We start from the raw sequence: 20,472 nt of genomic DNA on the forward strand, positions 1-20,472 counted from the left end.
CAGCGCTGCGATTTACGGGCCTCTGTGGGCCAAGGTGAACACCTGCCAGGGCGTCCGCTTCTGTGACCCAGGAGATATAAACCCCAGGCGTGGCCACAGCACTGGACAGCTGCACTGGGGCCGGGTACCAAGGGCAGAGCCTTCTCCACACCCCCAAGCCCTCAACGGTGAACGCATTTGAGTGCTCGCGGTGTTACTGCGTTGCCTTCACTTCACACTGACCTTCCTTCTCTAGGGGTGGAGGAATTAACCATGAAGTCAGAAAGCCGGGTGAGTGCTGTCTCTCTCTATCTGCCCTTCTCTCTCTCCTCTCTGTCTCTGATCCCCTCTCTCTATCCCCTCTCTCTCTATCTCTCTCTCCGTCTCTCTCTCTCCCTCTCTCCCTCTCTCTCTCTGCTCCTCTATCTCTCCCCTCTACCCTTTTATGTATCTTCTCTCACATGTTCATCTGTTTCCTAGGAACCACTCATCAAACACCAGGAGTATCTGCAGAGGCAGCGGGATGCTGTGGCGTACAGGATGAGCCGGCTGACGGCGAAGCAAGCCGACATCACCGTGAGTCTGTGTGAGACTGAGGTCATAGAAAAGACAGCAGAGTGTTTCCTAAAGCGATTACAAAGGAGCACCTCTCTCAGTGTTAGCTAACATAACATTCCTTTGATATTTTATTTATGTTTGGTCAATGTATTTGGTTGAAAGATTCAGAGACAATCACCTGCCATTCAGTCAACTCTGGCTGGGTTTCCTTGTGATTGGGAGGTGTCCAGGGAATGTTTTAACTACTGTGAGTCATTATTCATTAGCTATTGAGTCAGGACTTGAACACGGGGCTTTCTTGGTTGCGTCACTGTCAAACCCTGAGATAAGCTAAGTGCTCTACACAGGCTGTAATATTCACCTTGTAAAGAACATAAGTATCACCCAATACAGCAAACCCCTTACAATGAGGCTGCCGTGGATGAAAGAAAGGTGCTGTGGAATCAGTATAAGCAGGAAATGAGGTCATTGTGACTGTGTCTGATACAAGCCTGGTGTGTTGTATGCTGCGTACAGCACAGAGGATGCTTACTGCATTTGTGAGGCTGAGAGCAAGGTTCCCATGCGGGCACAGTAACAGTGATCCATTCAGCGGGTGGATCTTCACTGCAGATCAGCGCAGCTGAGGACATTTGACCATTTAAAGTTTATTGTTTCAGCCTCCGCTCTGCTCTTCCCAGAAGCGGTCAGCGGCGCTGCAGGAGAGGATCAAGCGGAAGCATGCGGAGATGGTGCGGGTGCTGGAGGAGGACCTGCGCCTCACCCTGCTGCAGCTGGACCTGGAGGCCCAGGCCGCGCTCGGCCTGCTGGAGGACCACATCGAGAGCTGCTACCTGCTGTCGCAGAACATCGCCGCAGAGCTGTCCCGGCTGGGCGTGCAGCTAGAGCAGCCCGTGCCGCAGCCCGCCGAGCAGGTGAGAGGCACTGTGCCCCCCCCCGAGCTCACGCTGGCATTGTCTGAGTCTATTTTTGACCGTTCCCCTGAGTTCGAGCCGTCCGCGGGTCACACATCTGTCGTCATGTGTAGCGTCGTGCTGACAGCTGTGATGTTCATCCGTACATACACTCGACCTTTGACCTCTCCCTCTGTGCCGCCCCTCCACCCCCCTTACAGAATGCTGAGACTGAGCGGAGGTATGTACACCTGGTCCTTGTTGTAATGGATTGTACTCACACAAGCACAAATAATACAGATAAAGATGATTTCACATTGCTTTTTTAAAAAGAATTGCTTGGCAAGCTACAGTATGCAGGCCTGAATTTCATTTGCTCATATGTATTTCTAGGCAGTGATGTTGGAATGTCGGTTTGCTGTGTGCATGCAGTGTTCATTGACTGAGTGACAGCTCTGAGTGCATCAGTGGTCTAATCTGGTGGTCAGTAGCTGACGTTATCTGTCAGCGACTGCCTTTGACCTTCAGTGGCTGATTTTAAACTTCAGCAGATGGCTTTATCTGTCTGAGCTCCAATCTGACTGTCAGTGGCTGGCTTTGACCATCAGCGGTTGGTTTTGACCATCAGCGGCCAGTTTTGACAGTCATTGGCTGGTTTTGACTGTCACTAGCTGGTTTTGACCGTCAGCAGCTGGTTTTTACCATCAGTAGCTGGTTTTGACTCTCCTCTGCAGGGTAGTGGAGGTGCTGAAGGCGAGTGATCCTGACCAGGTTCACCTGGACGAGTTTAAGGCCGACCAGCTGCTGGCACTGACCAACAACCTCCTGCTGTTTATTCGCTCTCAGACCCCCACCTCCAGGAAACTCCTCCAGAGCTGTGAGTTTCACCAAGCCTCTCCCTTCCCGCTCCTCCATACCATGTACCCCTCCTCCCCCCGTTTACGCACAATGCTCAGCACCACATTCCTCATGCCACCACTTCAGCTGGTATGCAGAAAATGTGGACCTGCAGAAGTTACTGTAAGGATGTGTGCTGTGTACTGTTTCCATCTGCCTCCATTTGATTCCTGATATGAAACAGATAATGTCATGGTATGGATCGCTGGTTCAGGGTGGATCGGGCAAGTCCCATGGGTCGGGAATAGGTGTGCCCTTTTACACATGGCGGTGGATGTATTCAAAGACACTGAACTAACGAGATGTTAAGTCTTTTAAAGCTCTGAATAGCACTCTCTATACTGTATAGTTATATACTGTAATCCAGGCCCTAGACAGCTGTCCTGAGGTCTTATTTCCTGATTCCTGTGAGATCAGAATTTCATAGTACTGTCTCTCTCACAGCACCATTTGGCTTTCACACATCTATCACACAGGATTAACATGGGGCTGGGTTTAAATATGTCAGTCAAAGGAGTTTCATTCTGGTGGCCATATTTTTTTTGATCTACATATACTGAGTCAATCCACTGTTAACATTTGAGATGGTTAATATAATGATGGAGGTCCAATCTGCAACAGATACACTTGTCAAGAGGGGGTGGCTTAATACAGGAGCTGAGAGAACTGACGTAGCAGCCAGGATTTAGCAGGTGAAAACCTGACCCCTCTCCTGAATTGTTACATTTAATATCCCGTATAAACGGATAACACATAAAAACAGGTCCGTTTATGAGGACACCTGCTGAGGTAATATATGATGTGACAGTCTGGTGACCCCGTCCAAAGGCTCAGTGCCGCTGAGAGGAAATGATACACGACTTAATTAATGTCAAATTTCCCTGCAAACTGGCAGCTCACTGTCCCAGCCAGCACATTACACTTTTACAACGTCCCAGCAATGTTGGGAGAAGGTCAGGCGCTGGCTGGAGGGTGGCAGATCTGAGGGAGATGCACACAGTGAGAGAGGGAGAGGTTATCCGGATCCTTCCTCTTTCTCTATCCCTGCTGAGGCATACTGCTGCCGCAGTACTGATGCTACGTTCAAAAAAATTGTGAAAGTGTTGGTCTCACTCACTATGCTTCCATAGAAAAGTTGCCTGTGTCAGAAAGATAGTGATTTTTTCTATTTAGTATAGTGGTAAAGAGCAGGGCATGGTGTAGCAGTAAGGAGCAGCAATGTGGTGTAGTGGTAAGTAGCAGGACAGCAGTGTGGTGTAGTGGTAAGGAGTAGCAGTGTGTTGTAGCAGTAAGAGTAGAGCTGCACTGTGAAATGTGGACAGAAATGGGTACTGTGTAAATGGTAAACTGTATAAGTCTCTGGATAACAGTGTTTGCTGAGTAAACTATGGAAAATAATGTTCCGTCCCCCGGTTTGACAACTGTCTGCCCAGACGCCACGGAGGTGGAGCTGGACCCCGACACGGCTCACCCGCAGCTGGTGATCTCACCTGACGGCAGGTGTGCCACCTTCACCGACACCTGGCAGGAGCTGCCCGACAGCCCCGCCCGCTTCGACACCACCCTCAACGTGATTGGCCAGCCGACCTTCCTCCAGGGCCGGCACTACTGGGAGGTGGAGGTGGGGGGGAAGACATACTGGGAGGTGGGCCTTACGTATCCCGGCATCCCCCGCAAGGGGCGCGAGGAGGACTGCTGGCTGGGGCGGGGCACCGAGTCCTGGTGCGTGGAGTTCTTTGACGGGGAGTATACCGCCTGGCACGGGGGTGTGGCCCGCTCGCTACCTGTCACCGGACGCTTCCAGCGAATCGGGATCTTCTGCAGTGTCCCCGGAGGTGTGGTCTCTTTCCTGGGTGTCGACAACATGACCCCGCTCTTCACCTTCTGCGCTGGGACCTTTGCGGACGCCCTGCACCCGGCTGTGTGCCCTGGGCATGACCATGCGGGCACCAACGCCACGCCCATACGCATCTGCGACGCCTCCAAGTCTGGCCCCATGCTGTGACACAGGTGTGGGGGGTAGCTGTGGGGTGAGGGGCAGGTTTGAGCTCCCAGAGCATACGAAGACTCCTATAGATGTTTGGACAGAAAACAAATGAATAAACCTCACATAAAACTAACAACCTGATACTGTTAATCATCTCTAATACTGTAGGAAGAGGGGGGGGGGGGGGGGGCTCCAGGGGCTATGACATAATTTATCTGCTCCTGAGAGGGGGGGACTTCACCTTCTCTTTGGTCTTCACCTTTGCATTGGCACAGAATATGTCTCAACTCACTGAACACATCAGGATTACATTACATTACATGGATCATGGGTCATTTCAGCAGGTCGTGAAGTCTCTGCTGGAGGGAAAAGCAGAGCCGGATCTCCTGGACCGGGTCAGCAGAATCAACGCCAACCTTGCAGTCTCAGTGCAGGTAGAGCTGTGATGCATCTTTATGGAATTATTGCTTTAGCCCAGCAAGCCAATGGGAGAGGTTAAGAAAAAGTGGGAGGGGTTTAGAGAGATTGTGTCAGGCCCTGGGATTGGCGGGGGGAGCACACCCGTTTACCTGAGCAACAAAGGTCAAGGAAATGAGTGGTTTTACCTGCTGTAAATACACCCGTTTCCTACACTGTGTTTTCCTGCGTGATTCTCCTCTACGCTCACTGTCCATACTAAAGAATTCAAGGGATAAAGATTCTGATTTACGAGAGGGGCAAAAGTGGGAGTGAAAAAAAGAGCTTATTTGCAAGAGAGCCAAAGGATTGTTTTAGTGTGTTGTTTTCCTGTGGGGAACTTGTCAGAGGGAGCTGAATGCGTAGAAAATGACTTGATTCTTTCTGTACGCACTGTGCTGGCTACCCTGCAGTCTGAATAAAAACCAGGGATTTGCGTGCTGCGCAAGTGTATTTAAAAATACTAAATATTTATTCAAAGTAATATATCTTGTCAACATTTGATTTAATCTCATGTTTGGGTATCCCTTTTTAGAGAGAACTATGAATTATATCCTGTGCTTTGGAATGTGTGATGTGTTCCTGAGAAAAACTTCCCGTTGGTCTGGTTTCTGACAGGTTTCCAGGAATGAACTGTAAAAGCAGCCGGCTTGTGTTGTCTGTGTGTGTCCCCTCATCACCACACGCTTCAGAATTACAGACAGAATTACCTTATTAACAACAGAGGCAAAAATGACAACAGCAGCCAATAACACAGTAGAATCTTCATGTTTTAATAAAACACAGTAATTTTATTTACATAGTTTTTTTTGCTGTAGTTTTTTTTTTTTTTTTGCTGTAGATTTTCTCCAAAATACAGTGGGTGATAAAGTCTTAGATTCCAGCCATACTCCTGAAATTTGAACTAATCTGCACCTGTCCCAACACCATATTCATAGCTCCAAACAGATCTGAGATATATTCCTGAGGACAACAGCATTAACACTTCATTTTATTTCCTAAAAGATTACTTTCCCTTCAAGTCCATTCCAAAACAACTGGAGCAAACACTCCTTCAGCAACACATCCAGCGTTATCATGGAGTGACCTCAAAATGACAGACTGCTGACCGATGGTCACTGCATATGCAGGTCTGTAATGGATGCTGGAGACCTCGTCCACATGCGTGTCCAGGGTAACTGAGAGTTCTTTCACCGCGGGATATCTGCACATTTGGCTTAAATCTGCCAAATAAGAACCATGAAGATGCCATCTGCACCATCTCGAAGCTTATAGATCTACAGTGTAATCATAAAAATGTTTCAAATTAAAAATAAAAAAGTGAAAATAAAAACAGACTAACAGACTGAAAAAAGAACATGCTGAATGAATCCCAGCCGACACGTAACACCCTGGCGTTACTCCAGCGTTGCAGAAACGCTACGTCACTGCTACAGCAATGTTGTGATAATGTTATGTGTTGGTTGGAACAGTGGGTTTAGAATGGCTAGACATGTCATTGAAAAAGGAACCACCAGCAATAGCTGCCTCTGTAGATTAACAAACTGGGTTTCTGACTTTGGAAGGAATACGCAGCGAATATGAAATCAGGACCTTTGAATCCCAGGAAATGTGTGTGTGTGTGTGTGTGTGTGTGTGTGTGTGTGTGTGTGTGTGTGTGTGTTAACAGCCTCTGGCCCCAGCAGATACCTGGCCAGACTCCACCTGCTCAGTCTCAGTGCCTTCTTATAATTTGAGGCTTATTCTTTTCTGCTAAAATGTTTGTGTTGCTATAGCAAACATGTACTGATCCACCCTAAAAGATATTGAGCATAATACAACGTGTAGGGTTACCGCCACACATATGATGGTTAATAAAAGGAAAGTTAAATATGTAATATTTAAAGTAATCAACGCTACGCAGCTTTACTGCTCACAGAAGATACTGCAGATATCTGCCTCACTCAGGAAGGATATACAACAAAGTGGGCATTTGTGCTTTGAACATTAAAAACATGGAGGGACACGCAAATGAATCCATGAAATGTGTATATATTTTACATATACACATACAGGAAGAATATGCGTATGTAAGTATATGCACATGCCACTGGTTTGAGTCAGATTGACTGGATTGACTAAGTGGATGTGTGTGCACTTCACTATAGCCGAGTGTTGGTGTAGCCCATTCTCTGCGTCTGTGGCAGGAACAGAGGCAGTGTCATTCCAGCCGGCTGAAATTCACGGATTAAACGCATCGATCTCACTGCAACGCTGGAGACGAGACCTGTCCGGTGTGAGTCAGAGGGCGTGGCCCAACGCCTGTGGCGTGAAATGGCAGGATGCACAGGTATAACGCAGTTACCTGATTACCTGGGTATCCCAGCAGAACATGAGGTGACAGACTTCCCACAGATACTGCAGAGACTGAAGGGAATCTGGATGATAACCCAGGGTCATCTGTCCCCTGCGCTTTCAGGGCACTTCATTCAAACGGAAAGCGCACTGCGTCGTTTCCGGGGCGAATTCCCTTTGGCTTCCCTGACTCATTCTCCTCAGAATCAATGCGTTTACTCTGTAAAATGCAGGTCTTTTTGTGAAGGACACACTGAAATGATTACATAATTGATTAGTTGTGATGTGCGCAGGTCCTGGAATCAGATAAAGGTTTGCAAGTTTTTCTGGATGCCTCCTGTGAATTTCAGGGCTGGATTTATCATCCACACTTATGCCTGTGAGTAAAAACATGGGAGAAATGAGGCTTCATGATCCCCGCAATGGGTGGAGCCACCGTGGGCTGCAAATCATTCTCTTGTATAAACCAATCAGGGGACTCTGCTCTCCATAGTGAAACTGTGATCGGTTAATATTGACATGAATCAGGGAGTCTCCCTCACACACGGTGGCTCCAGTCATTCTGGGACTGATGGAGTAGCACTGTGACTGAGTTCACTGCTCACCTCAGAGAGTCTCTGCTCTGTGTTCGGGTTTCATCCTCACTGTATGAGCCTCCTCTAAGAGCAACTGCATAGCTTCTGCGCTTGAGGCAAGATTCCTGCAAAATCATTATCTCTACAGAATACACAGACTGAGTTTGTAGGAGAGGAGTGTTCCGATTGGCTGCCGAGGGGTTACTGCATCACATTGTTTCTGGGCCAGGAGAATCACACAGATATCCTGCACTGCTTAGCAACAAAGGTCATGTGACAGAATCCAAGGATAACCTCGAGAGGCAAGTTATCACCAACACGTTTACGCTGAAGAGTGCCACTGAACAGGAAGTGGTGGGCTGTGTTGCCCCCCCCCCGGCGTGACCGCGCCACAGTCTCCCGCACCGACGCGGTCACGGTAATGCCTGGGGGGGGTCTTGGTCATCCCTGAATGTGTGACCGGTCGCTGGCGGTTGTTGGCGGTCGGTTAGTTGAAGTAGAGTTCTTTGGTGAGCATGGAGACCACGCAGGGAATCTGCTTCTTCTCGCTGAAGCGGGGGTCCTCTGACCACGACTCGAAGTTGGTCGCCACCATGTAGTTGACGCGGGTGAGGATCTGCATGATCTCCAGCTGCTTGCCGAACTCGTTGAGGACGTTGCAGAGCGCCTGCACGAACCAGGAGCCACGGCCCGGGTTCCTCCACGAGTAGTAACCTGCAGGAGAGACAGCACGGAGCCCCGTCACACAGGAACCCTGGCACAGAGGGGGTACCCCAAAAACCCAGCAGGCCTGCTCACTGCCACTGGAGGCAGCAGAGCAACAATCAATTGTGTGTGTGCATGTGTTTCGTGTGTGTGTGTGTTTCGTGTGTGTGTGTGTGTGTGTGTGTAATGTGTTTTGTGTGTGTGTGTGTTTCGTGTGTGTGTGTGTGCGTGTGCGTGTAATGTGTTTTGTGTGTGTGTGTGTGTGTGTGTGCGTGTAATGTGTTTCGTGTGTGTTTGTGTGTGTGTGTGTGTGTGTGTGTGTTTATGTGTGTGTGTGTGTGTGTATGTGTGTGTCTGTATGTAGGCTTGCATGACTACAGGAAGTACCTGGCACAGTGGAGTAGGCGAACAGGAAGTCAGCCTCCACTGGGATTTTGTGTCTGGGGTTTGCGTCTGTCTCCAGCGTCTCGTTCGGAGGCCCAGAATCTGTCTGTATCCCATCATCAAACTCCGAACCCCGGCAAGCCTGAGTGTAACCACGGTGATGATGTTAATAAAACAGGACAAAAACAGAGGAAAACGGCAGGATCTCCCTGCCTCTTTCTGACAGAAACCCCTTGAGCATCCATGAGATATCCACTTAGCTTAGTACCATTTAGCAGATGCTCTCACCCAGAGATAATTTACACAGAGACTGCAAAGAGCACACACTCTAGATTCAAAACAACGTACCCTACAGTAATGTGAAGACTGCACAGAGGGAAAGCGTAGCTCTCTGCTCAGGTAGGGCAGCAGTACTGTACTGTGTGCTGTGCTGCTCACCTGGATGAAGAAGAGCTTGGGCTTGCCCACCAGGCTCTTGCACATGTCTCCCCGGAAGAGGGAGGTGATGCTCTTGATGGGCATGGCTCCGTCCGTGCCGTAGATCATGCCCTCCTCACCGTGACTGAGCAGGATGCAGGCGAAACATGAACTGTCACTGTGATCCTGCTCCGAGGCTGCAGCAGACACAGGCCTGGGGTCAGCTCTGTATACACACACCCACATACACACTCGCACACACCCTCACACACACACAGGCCTGGGGTCAGCTCTGCACACACACAGGCCTGGGATCAGCTACACATAAACACACACACACCCACATACACACAGGTCTGGGGTTGGCTCTATATATACTCAACCACATACACACTCAGGCACACACACACACACACTGGCCTGGGGTCTACTCTGCATACACACACACACACACACTCAGACACGCCCACACACACACTCACACACTGTCATCTCTCCAAACACTGATGGAGTTGCGCTTGATATACAGGATATATCAGAGCGATGTCAGAGCTCTCTCTCACCGTCACGCAACAGCCTCTCCATCTTCTCACAGGTCTGGTCATTGTGAATCACCACGTCAAAGCCCAGGCTCTTGAAGCATTTGAAGAGCTCTCCTGCATCTCGGTCTGTTCCATTCCTTACATTCATCCCTGAAAGACCCAAACGTGTCACCCTCAGAGATACACCGCCAAAAAGCCAGCAACACCATGCCTGCATCGCCCTCTCAGAGACATACCATCAAAAAGCCAGACATAATGCGCCCACATCACCCTCAGACGTATACTGCCAAAAAGCCAGCCAGAAATATGCACCGTGTCTGTGTCAGCCTCATAGCGGCTACAGGCAGATCATTAGCGTAATGTTCTTATTTCCTCCTGTTCCTCAGACGTTTCTGCGTTTCCTTTTTAGTACTCTCGCTCTGCTTTTAATGCATTCAGTTAAGGGATACTCTCACACACAATGGCTGTGTATCACACTACAAGTCCCCCAGTACACTACAGCAGAGTGAACAATGAACGGAGGCGAACCGTATATCCACTGACATCAACTGAGAGACTTGCACGTGCGTCACCAGCCACCAGAGGGTGCCAAAGCAACGGGATAAGGGGACCGTGGCTGATGAAACCCACCCTACCTCGGCAGAACAATGCCAATTGTATTCCTGGCCATTGTTGAGAAATGACACAGCTCATATTCACTCATGCTCAAACCTGAGTCTGAGCTGTAGGACTCTAACAGGATGAGCTACTCGGGAGCCGGTGTTTGTGGTACCTGGTTTTTAAGGTTACTGGTGGATTCTGTACCTGTTTTCTCGTCGAAGTTCTTGTTGTTGATGATGACGCACTTGCCCACTCGCTGGTGGCTCATCTTATACTGGAATGTTGGTGAAACGATTCTGTAATGGCTCTCAGAGGAGTGGTCCTGATCCAGCGTCTGGCCATCCTTTTTCTTCTTACTGACGGAGAGAGACAGCAGACACCTTCCTCATTACACCAACATAAACACACATACTCTAACACACGAACATGTCTGTAAATGAAGGGAAAAGTGCAGCAATAAAGAGAGAAGTGAGCTAAAAACAGTGTTAAGTAAGGGAAGGGTGCGTTAAAAAAGGTAAAGTATATTATCAAAGAAAGAGTGTGTAAAAAGAAAGTCTGTTGGTAAAGGGAAAAGAGTGATAAAGAGAGAGTGCGTTAAAGGGAACAGAAAAGTTAGCTTGTTAATAAATTTAAACAGGTTTTATTAAAGCACACTCTCTGATATGAATATGACCCTTTCATACCATAAGACTGAAAGCCCTGGCACATCAGTCCTGTGGCTGTGTGCAGTGCAATCCTCAGCACACCTGCTCATCACAAATTAGGCTCATAAACATGCTGTCAGTACCCAGCTGGAGGGCTGGAGTCACTGTTCACAGAGACATCGCATACAGTTCGTGACGGTAAGTACCCAGCTGGAGGGCTGGAGTCACTGTTCACAGAGACATCGCATACAGTTCGTGACGGTAAGTACACAGATGGGGGCTACGCACGTAGCATAGAAAATGCCTCTCCGCAACGTTTTATATATTTCACTACATAAAATACAGTCAAAGTTTCTGTGTATCTGTGTGTCTGTGTGTTTGTGTGCGTGTGTGCGTGTGTGCGTGTGTGCGTGTGTGCGTGTGTGTGTGACCCTGCTCTCAGGGGTATTTCCCATCAGCCCTTGCAGCATGCCGCCTATGATGTTTGAATCGTTACAGGCTGGGAGCAGTCCTGGTGAATCAGACAGAGATTTGCTTGTTTCACCTGCTCCCCCCTGCGTCAGGATCACAGGAGGAACCCCAACTCTCTGTCATTAAAACAGGGAAAATGCACCCTGTCTACCCCCCTGCGCTGGGTGGCGCGGGGGGGGTAAGACTGCACACACACACACACCTCCCCAGGAGATAAGCCACTTCACCGCTGAACAGCTCCATCAGACGAGGGAGACTGACTGCTCTCAGCACACTACAAATACTGCACATATATCAGCACAGACAGCAGCAATAAAGACATTCTGCCTGCCTGTATCTGTCACTGAGCCCGCTGTGCCACTCACTGTCTCAGGCTATGCCACACCAGGACACTGCCACACCAGGTTTCTGCTGTGTGCTGGCCTTCACTTTGGGAGGAGCTGTTCAGTGAGTCTCCCCTGTTCATGTTATAGAGAGCTGGGGTTAAAATAAACAATTTAATTATGCTAGAAGTGTGAGTTTACTGAGACACTGCGAAGAGTCTTCAGAGGGCTGCAGTGATCTGCGGTACAGGAGCACATAACTCCAGGAAATGGCCATGCCAGGGCTTTCCAACATACAGGATATACGTGCCTGAAATTCCCCACATACGGGACCCGAAAAAGGAAGAAATGAACGATTCTTGCTTTATCACAATGAACTTGCAAACCAGCTTCAGTTTCAGCATAATTAAAATACTGATTTGAACACGCAACTCAAGGACACCTTGGGCCTAAACCAAAGGCTGAGACCCCGAGACCCCGCCGGCTTCATCCAAGCACACACCGTTCCCAGGCCTGGGTTCTCAGACGTTACTGACTGCAGTCACTGAGTCTCAGACTATCATATACTGTGCTGAAACCCAAAGCCAAAACCAAAGGATGAAGCACAGCATTTAACATAAAAGCCCAACAGGAACCAACAGCTTGACTGCTTACGCGGAACTTTAACAGAACTTCAGCTGCTACACTGCTAACACTCATTAAAAGAAAAGATGTAACAGAAACAAAAGACTTGAGGACAAAAGGGTCAAATTTCCTTGTGTCAGGTCAGCCCCATACTTTGCTGGGTCACAATCCTATCACCCTCTGACACAAGTGGTCCTGGAGTGGAGATGGCCTGTTCCTGTGGTCCCCACAGTTAACCAATCAGACGCTAGTCACAGAAACACAGCATTACTTCACCTGAAGTGGGAATCATATGACAGCAGGTCACATGACCCGTACTGGGAACCAGCTGAGTCCTAAACTAAATCCCTAAATCCATTCTTTTCCCCCAAAATCTGACCTCTATGATGATACCTGAGCTTCACATACACATGAAAAACACTGGGCAGCTCCTGTTTTTTCTCCAAAAAGTACATCACGTGTCGCACCAACACAAGCACTCATTTAGAATGATAAATCCTCACAAATAATTAAAAGGAGAATCGGTCCACAGCACTGCAAGCTTACAGTGGGAACACAAGAGAAGGCCAGAGGTTTAGCTCACACGTGTCTTACATGAATGTTAAATGAAGCATAAATGTGCTGAACTAATCTGACGCAGCACCAAACAGCAGTGTTTCGTAAATATCACCAACAGTGCGCAGGTCACTCCTGAAGCCACTCCAAACCCTCCGCCTCATACCACAAAATCACGCCTTCCTAGAGCGGGTCACTGCGGGTTAGGGTTCGAATCTCTCTTCTCAGTCTTCATGTTATAACGCAGGCCGCTGGGGCGGGAGGCTGCGCCAGCCCCACCATCTCAATGCCAGCAGAACAGCTTAGTCAACAGGTTACCCTCACACACCGGGCCCCCAGGCCTTTCCTGACACTCCGCCACGGCCACATGTGACCCAGGGCCCCGCACCCCGGCCCCCCCGCCTCCCTGCGGCTCTGGCAGAGCGGAACAAGGGCCCGATGCCACCCACCAACGCCCCGCACTTACCTGGAGTCCTCATTAAGTGCCACACCACTCTGCATCTGAAAACTGTTTTTTTGTCCGTGTTTTTTTTTTTCCCAAAGCTCGGTGTGATGTGCGTGTGCTAGGAGCCCAACATGCTGCCGCTGCTGTATAAAGGCAGGAGAGTGAGCGGCATGCTGCCGGCCGCGCGCGGGTCCTGACTCAGCAGCAGCCTCGCCAGACTTTTCTAAAGGCCTATTCAGCCGCACTGCTGAGGTCATGAGGGGCACGCTAACCTCTGCTGACTGGCACATAATCTGTACCGCACGCTAACCGCCCCAGCGCCCCTAACTGTGCTACACGCTACACACGCTACGCACTGCTCTCAATGTACACGCTACACACTGCTCTCAGTGTACAAGCTACACACGCTACGCACTGCCCTAAACGTGTTATATAGAGTACACGGCACACTACACACACTGTACACACAATATGCACTCCTCTCAATGTGATACACACAGAGTATGCACCATGCTACATATACACTGCACACACGCTACACTACGCATGTAGAGTATGTGTGAGGGAGTGCATAGTGTTACTGTTTAATTTCAGTCAAATGTGCATACACTCAGAAACCACATTCAGCTCAGTAAAAAAAGACTTCAGCAGGTTATCCATTTTATTGCGGCTTTTTACGTGCCCCATTTGAAAAGCGCCCCCCTGTGACACTCAGTGTTGGACCCCACCTTTCCGAGGCCCGGTCCCAGGGACCCACTCTGCCTGCAGCTGTGCTCACTTCATTAGGGCTGAGTTACAAGGTCTGAGCTGAACACTGACCTGAATCACTTGATACATGTCGGTGCAGCTTAATTACAGCTTGAGACTATAACAAGCATCCTGTTGTGGTTTTTATTTTGTGTTCCTGGGTTTCTTCGGGTGGAACCAAATGGCATAAAAGGTCTGGTGGGTCACAGGAAAGCAATTCTAACACCTGCAACTGATCAGAGACATCTGAATACTGCCAGACAGGTCTGTAAAACATGAGAGCGTGAAACCTGAACGCTCTCACCTGTGACTGACTCATCCTTCCTTGGCGAGTTTGTGTGAATTGGTCCCACAGTGTGCGTGTGGGTGGAGCCAGGGCGGAGTCTTCTCAGAGTGGGCATGCATCAAGCAGCCCCACACAAATCAGTGTGCAGGGCTTGCACACCAGCTGCAGCATGATTGGATAATGCAAATACGGGCAGCCCACTAATAACTCCCCCAATATGGAGACTGACAGCGATGTGGAGGTCTGTGCAGGTAACAGGGGGTGAGAGAATGTCCTCGTTAAACTGCACGGGAGCTGCACAGAGCCGATGCACACTTCTGTTGGAAAGACCGAATTGAACACGACCATCAGAGACAGACCAGGGCACAATCTGTACAGTGTGAGCAGGAACAGATGAACATGGCGGGGGGTTACTGTACTCTCTCTCTACAAAAAACCCTCCTCCGCTGTGGATTAACCCTTTCAGCACAAAACAAACTGCCAGAATACGTGACTGTGTGAACCATTGTGTCTTCCATTCGGAGCTTGTGTGTGTGTGTGTGCGTGTGTGTGTGTGTGTGCGTGTATGCGCGTGCGCATGTGCGTGTGGCAATGTCAGAAAGACTCTTTGTGCTGGAGCTCCTCTTTGGTGTTTTTGCCAGCTGGCTGATCCGTTCAGAGGACCTGTGTGCATATTGTTTCCCTCTTTGTTGCTCTACATAAATTCTGCTTTCAGCACAGCCGGCAACTCACAGACCCAGCTCAAAGTCAGTTTCCCGACTTCTGAACAACCTGACTCAAGCCATTCACAGGACGGTCATTTCAGTCACTCAGTTAATGACAGCCAACCTTACATGGAGGAAACAATGCATAAAACCAAAGTCAAGTGTCTGTTTCCATACAGAGTGACATCCTCTAACCACGTGGGAAACTATACCTGACTAATGTGGCTGCTAATGACAGACCCTCTGCACATGTCCCACTGACAAGCAAATACCTATTTACGCAATCATATGCTAAACTAAACCCAAAATACACTCCTCCGAATTATATAAACAACCTTTTTGTTAAATTACTGAAATCCTGCTGCAGCTGGGTCTGTGTAATATAAAACTGATAAAAAACAGCTCTTTGTGCTTTCAAGAGAAGCATACTGTATGCTAGAAACCCAGCAAACTGCCAGCCTTCAAAACAGATTAAAATTCTCCCAAATAGAAACTCAGCTGTATCCAGTCTCTACGCCAGAGTTCTGGAGATGCCGTGACATCACCAACAGGGGACGTGCAAAGCCATGCCTATGTACATACTGGATGGAGCTGATGAGGACAGCCCAGAGGAGTAGGGTGGAGCAAAGGTGTCTTCACCTTCACTTTTCTGACCCCGGGCCCCACTGTGGCTGCTTTATGGAGTGACTCTGACCACCAGCCACAGCAGAGCTCCACACCCTCTGGAATTCTGCTGCATCACCCATGAATAAATGACACCACAAAAATAACACACAGCAACCTTTTTCCCCCTCAAGCGGATCATGACACAAACGGAGGAATGTCACAGAACCAGAACTGCCAGTAGCATGTCTCACAAAGCCGTCACGGCATACGAAAGCACCCGCATCAGACCAGACACATGAGAAAGACTGTGGTAAGGTTGAATATTACAGATTTCATAATCAAGTCCTTGGCATAACAAAGCACATCACTCTTACGCGACAGTATACACAATTTATATATAAATGCTCTGAGGCAGAACCCGTTCTGAGGCAGGGCTTGTTCTGAGGCAGAGCCCATTCTGAGGGAGAGCCCATTCTGAGGCAGAGCCCGTTCTGAGGCAGAGCCCGTTCTGAGGCAGAGCCCGTTCTGAGGCAGAGCCCGTTCTGAGGCAGAAGCAGAGCCTGTTCTGTGGCAGAGCCCGTTCTGAGGCAGGGCCTGTTCTGAGGCAGGGCCCGTTCTGAGGCAGAGCCCGTTCTGAGGCAGAGCCCGTTCTGAGGCAGAGCCCGTTCTGAGGCAGAGCCCGTTCTTAGGCAGGGCCTGTTCTGAGGAGGAGCCTTTTCTGAGGCAGAAGCAGAGCCTGTTCTGCGGCAGAGCTTGCTCTGAGCACTGGGATCTGCCTCACTCACAGCCCTTATGTGTCTGCCATTGATCACTCCTACATTCCAAACTGCTGAGGCAGGAACTCCTATACTCCTGCCGGCCTCTGTCTCTACGTGGCAGGGGTCAGGGGTCACGTGAAACCTGAAAGAGCTCTTCCTTTGGCCGAGGGAACACATTGTTCCCCTTTTCAGAATGAATGTGGAACTTGAACTTGGTCTGGAGCGCTCTGTGGGGGGTAAAGGTCTGGAGGGTGATGACGGCACCACAGCAACACAAATCCAACCAGAGACAGCAGAGCACATGCAATCCGAGAGAGCTGCTCTTCCCACAATACCCCACTGCACACACGTACATTACGCAACCCTCACCCTGTAGGTAGAGGAGCAATAACATACAGGAAAGGTGGCCTTAGTTCTGTTTGAGGCTTTTTCCCATCAGGAACCCACAACATAGCATGTTACAACATGTCATGCATGCGTAATGCATATGTAGTGTATGTAATGCACACCTTTCACTACAGTATTTGATTAGCAGACACTTTAATTCAGTGTGCCTTTACAATACAGCCATATTATCTATGCATACAGTTGAACATTTGTGCAAGGAAATCAGGGGTATAGTTCAGGGGTCAGCAACATTGACTTAGCTGGGAATCCATCATGTGCCCATCTAGTTACTGGTCAAGTATCCAAATCGCTACAACAGAACTCCACCCTCCTTCAGTTTACCTTCAGACTGCGTTCAGAGCAAAAGGAAAATGTTGGGGCTTGTTTTGGGAAATCATACAAATAGATCACTGATTGGATCTTTTTCAGTGTGGGTGTGACATACACAGCCAATCAGGTCTAACGACCACATGCAGTTCCTCATCTGTCTCTGCACGGAAGCTACAGAGCACATTGTAAGCGGTCTGAAAGTCTGCAGCGCCCCCTTGTGGCGGGGAAAACTTTCATCTCAGCTTTAGCTCTTCCTTTCATTGAGGCGCTCTACTCAAACTGCTGCTCAAAACGTCACTCTCATGTAAAGAGTGTCCACTCTCCATCCAATCAGTTCAAAATTCTACTTCATTCCATTCATTACACATCACAGAATTCATTTACAAACAAAGAAAATGTATTCAGTCCCTGGGAGAAAAGCAAGGCCTCCAGCAAACAGACCAGCCACTAGATACCACTGCCACCTACTGAAGCACTTTCACATTTTTGCTTGGCAGACACTCCGATCAGCCAGGTGAGTGAGACCATCCTGCTGCTGTTTCCCAGCCTCAGACACCACCAGCAAAGAGAGCAGTTACAAAAGATGTGGACCTCGCTCAGTCACCAGAGGAGCTGAGAGGAATCTTTGGTTCTGATCTGTTGAGTTGCAAGCCTTAATCTTTATCACTATACTGTCTGCTGTCTATGCCGGTAGAAAAGCCTAGCCTACAGAAACCCTTGGGAATTTTATTGGATTGTTTGAGTAGAGCTCTGCCCAACACAGAAAACATTTATTCAAATAAATCACACCCAAAACAGACAGGCCCATGAATTTCCTTACAAATTCCATAGCATCCTTAGTCTTCCCTAATTACAAACAGCGATAATAGTCTGAGTTGGCTTATTAATTACTATATATGAAATCGCCGTTAATTCAGAATAACCGGACTCTGAATGCTTTTTGGAAAAGCATGGAATGGTAGCCAGGCGGATCGCAGCCTGGACGTTCACATCACTTGAGTTATGCAGGTAGGTTCGGATCGATGTAACATTAGGTGCACTGGGTTGCGTTACCTTGGTACATTTACATTTATTTATTTAGCAGACGCTTTTATCCAAAGCGACGTACAAAAGTGCATACAGTAAGTACAGCGACAGTACGGGGACAGGATGTGTACAGTACCACAATGAGACAGTAGTTCTCAGCTGAAAGCAAAGTCTGTTTGAAGACTCAGTATTAGCTAATTTTATACAACTACAGGGTATAGGGCAACTAACAAGATCCGAATTCAATACAGCGAAATGAGTGCCAGAGTAAAGGCGGTAACAAAAAACAAAAAACAGCAATTTTAACAGCACTGATCCAGATGGGGAGCTGAAAGATGACAGCAGACAGGAGTTGGGAAGTGACTGGTGGGGGCGATTGTGTGATAGCTCAGTCACACAGTCGCTATGGCAGCACAGGTAACCACACCTACTCAGGTTCTCCAACTGCCACCTGTGCTGGTTGCAGGTGACCACACCTACTCACTCTCCTGGTGATCACATCTTCATACACAGGTTTGAGTTACTCACGCTCCAAAAGAGCAGGAATCCCCCTTTTCTATCCGACACAGGTGATCACACTTTTACAGACAAACAGATTGACGTTACTCACCCCCCAAACAGCAAGAATCGCCCTTTTCTGTCCGGCTTGGCGTCGGTGGTGTCAGAAAACTCCTCCATATCACCCCCAGATTCCGATTCATCTGCCATCTCAAACTTTCCGGAAATATACCTACAATAATTTGAAGAAGAAATTAAAATAATATAACAGTAGATCTAACGTTTCCTAACGAGCAAATGACGCGACTGTAAAGGTGAATGAAATGGAGCAACTCCAGTGCTCTTTAACACAACCTTATTCAAATGTTTGCTATGATTACCTTATGATTTTTCAAACACAACAGTAATGACAGACTTTCAGATAAGCTTTGCTACGGGTTAAGCTGACTATGCTCAAATTTGCGTAAATAAACTACAGATATAGCTAAATTAGCAGCAGCCCGTGTCTTTACACCAGGATAGCTAGCTAGCTAAATGCTAGCGATAGTCACAAAAAGTTGTAGTAGCTAGGAGCGAAGCTAACTAGCTATAAAAAGCCAGACAACACTTTCCAGGTTTCACATTTTCTGTCAAAGATCTTACTAAAGCAGGTAAACTAGTGAAAAAGTTTCACAGAGCGAAGACATTGGTAAAAGAGGCAAACTAGAGGTAACTAGCTATGGATAGCTAACTAGCTAACTTAGCTAACGCTAACTAACTTCCGACGCTAACTAAGTTCTGAAGCTAACGCTAACGTTTGCTACTGCAGCTACTCAAGGTCCAGATTCCAAGATAACCCTGCCGAAGCACCTACAACTTACTTTTACAGAACAAGTTTGAGTTTTTCGGGTTAGCCGTGTAGACAGGGCTGTCTGTGCTCTACGTGGCCGTGAAGGGTCTAAATGAATGGCTTTCTCTTTCGATTTTTCGTAAACGTCACTGTAATAAGAGAAATTTTTAGCTGTTGTACATACAACGGCAGGAAGAAAGTGAAAGGGCTCGGATTACTCATCGTAGATGTAAAACTTAAAGGGACAGTGACACAGAGGAGATCTATCTATCTATCATTCTATCGAATCTATCTATATCTATATATCTATCTATCAGTCTGTCTGTCTGTCTTTTCTATTTGCATTTGAAATATAGAATACGCTGTATGATGTTACCCAGGGAGTTACTCAGAGATAAATAAACTACCGACTATGGTGGCAGAAACTAATTTGCAGTCATATATAATTGCCCATTACTAGAAACAAACAAAGAAACAAACTTCAAAACTTGACCATTAAGAGAAAGGCTGTCAAGCAGAGCTGACCACACTGACATAAGAATTACGCAGCATCACCAAAACAGAATAGGTCTGCTTATGTGCCCCTGAAGATTAGAGGACTACGCCAGTTCTCCTTTGAGCATGTGACAGTGTAATGAAAAAACGGATGTAAACATTACTGACGATGACAGCCCAGTTGCACCTGCAAACTGCAATCGGCTCATTAGTTCATCCGTTTATTTTAGGGAGGGGGCGGGGCACTATGTAAATCACCACAGGCAGGGGTGTCATAACCTTAGGCTCACTGGGGCGCTCTCCTGCAGCTGAAGGATAGCTCAAAGTCCAATCACCTGTCACAAATGAACTGTCAGCGCCATAAGGGGCGGTCCCTGTAGCCCAGCGCGATGTAAGAGGCACAGTTGCACGCTGCAA

At 48.2% G+C, this 20,472-nt stretch overlaps 2 protein-coding genes across 2 annotated transcripts; one reads left to right on the forward strand and one right to left on the reverse strand.

The window, feature by feature from the left end:
• The first annotated feature begins 252 nt into the window (after positions 1–252).
• Positions 253–4,332, forward strand: si:ch211-28p3.4 (E3 ubiquitin-protein ligase TRIM39). Its single transcript, XM_036544355.1, has 6 exons — positions 253–270; positions 460–555; positions 1,218–1,451; positions 1,652–1,671; positions 2,165–2,307; positions 3,761–4,332. Exons 1-6 carry the CDS (start codon positions 253–255, stop codon positions 4,330–4,332), a joined length of 1,083 nt encoding a protein of 360 aa, XP_036400248.1.
• Positions 4,333–5,590: 1,258 nt separating this feature from the next.
• On the reverse strand, positions 5,591–19,731 carry casp7 (caspase 7, apoptosis-related cysteine peptidase). The gene is made up of 7 exons (XM_036531508.1): positions 19,592–19,731; positions 18,844–18,963; positions 10,532–10,683; positions 9,749–9,877; positions 9,207–9,382; positions 8,772–8,910; positions 5,591–8,393 (listed from the first exon to the last, which is right to left on the reverse strand). Exons 2-7 carry the CDS (start codon positions 18,939–18,941, stop codon positions 8,167–8,169), a joined length of 921 nt encoding a protein of 306 aa, XP_036387401.1. The 5' UTR covers positions 18,942–18,963; positions 19,592–19,731; the 3' UTR covers positions 5,591–8,166.
• Positions 19,732–20,472: the final 741 nt, after the last annotated feature.

Source organism: Megalops cyprinoides, chromosome 1 (assembly GCF_013368585.1).
Source record: "Megalops cyprinoides isolate fMegCyp1 chromosome 1, fMegCyp1.pri, whole genome shotgun sequence".
Taxonomy (NCBI): domain Eukaryota; kingdom Metazoa; phylum Chordata; class Actinopteri; order Elopiformes; family Megalopidae; genus Megalops; species Megalops cyprinoides.

Bases quoted from the DNA above. Each gene is read 5' to 3' on its own strand.
- si:ch211-28p3.4 (XM_036544355.1), top strand. The intron at 1,452-1,651 runs GTGAGAGGCACT...CCCCCCTTACAG, and splicing joins TGCCGCAGCCCGCCGAGCAG to AATGCTGAGACTGAGCGGAG. The intron at 2,308-3,760 runs GTGAGTTTCACC...CTGTCTGCCCAG, and splicing joins CAGGAAACTCCTCCAGAGCT to ACGCCACGGAGGTGGAGCTG.
- casp7 (XM_036531508.1), bottom strand. From the start codon at position 18,941: ATGGCAGATGAATCGGAATCTGGGGGTGATATGGAGGAGTTTTCTGAC. The intron at 9,383-9,748 runs GTGAGAGAGAGC...TGTCTGCTGCAG, and splicing joins GGAGAGGCTGTTGCGTGACG to CCTCGGAGCAGGATCACAGT. The intron at 8,911-9,206 runs GTGAGCAGCACA...GGTTACACTCAG, and splicing joins CCAAGCTCTTCTTCATCCAG to GCTTGCCGGGGTTCGGAGTT.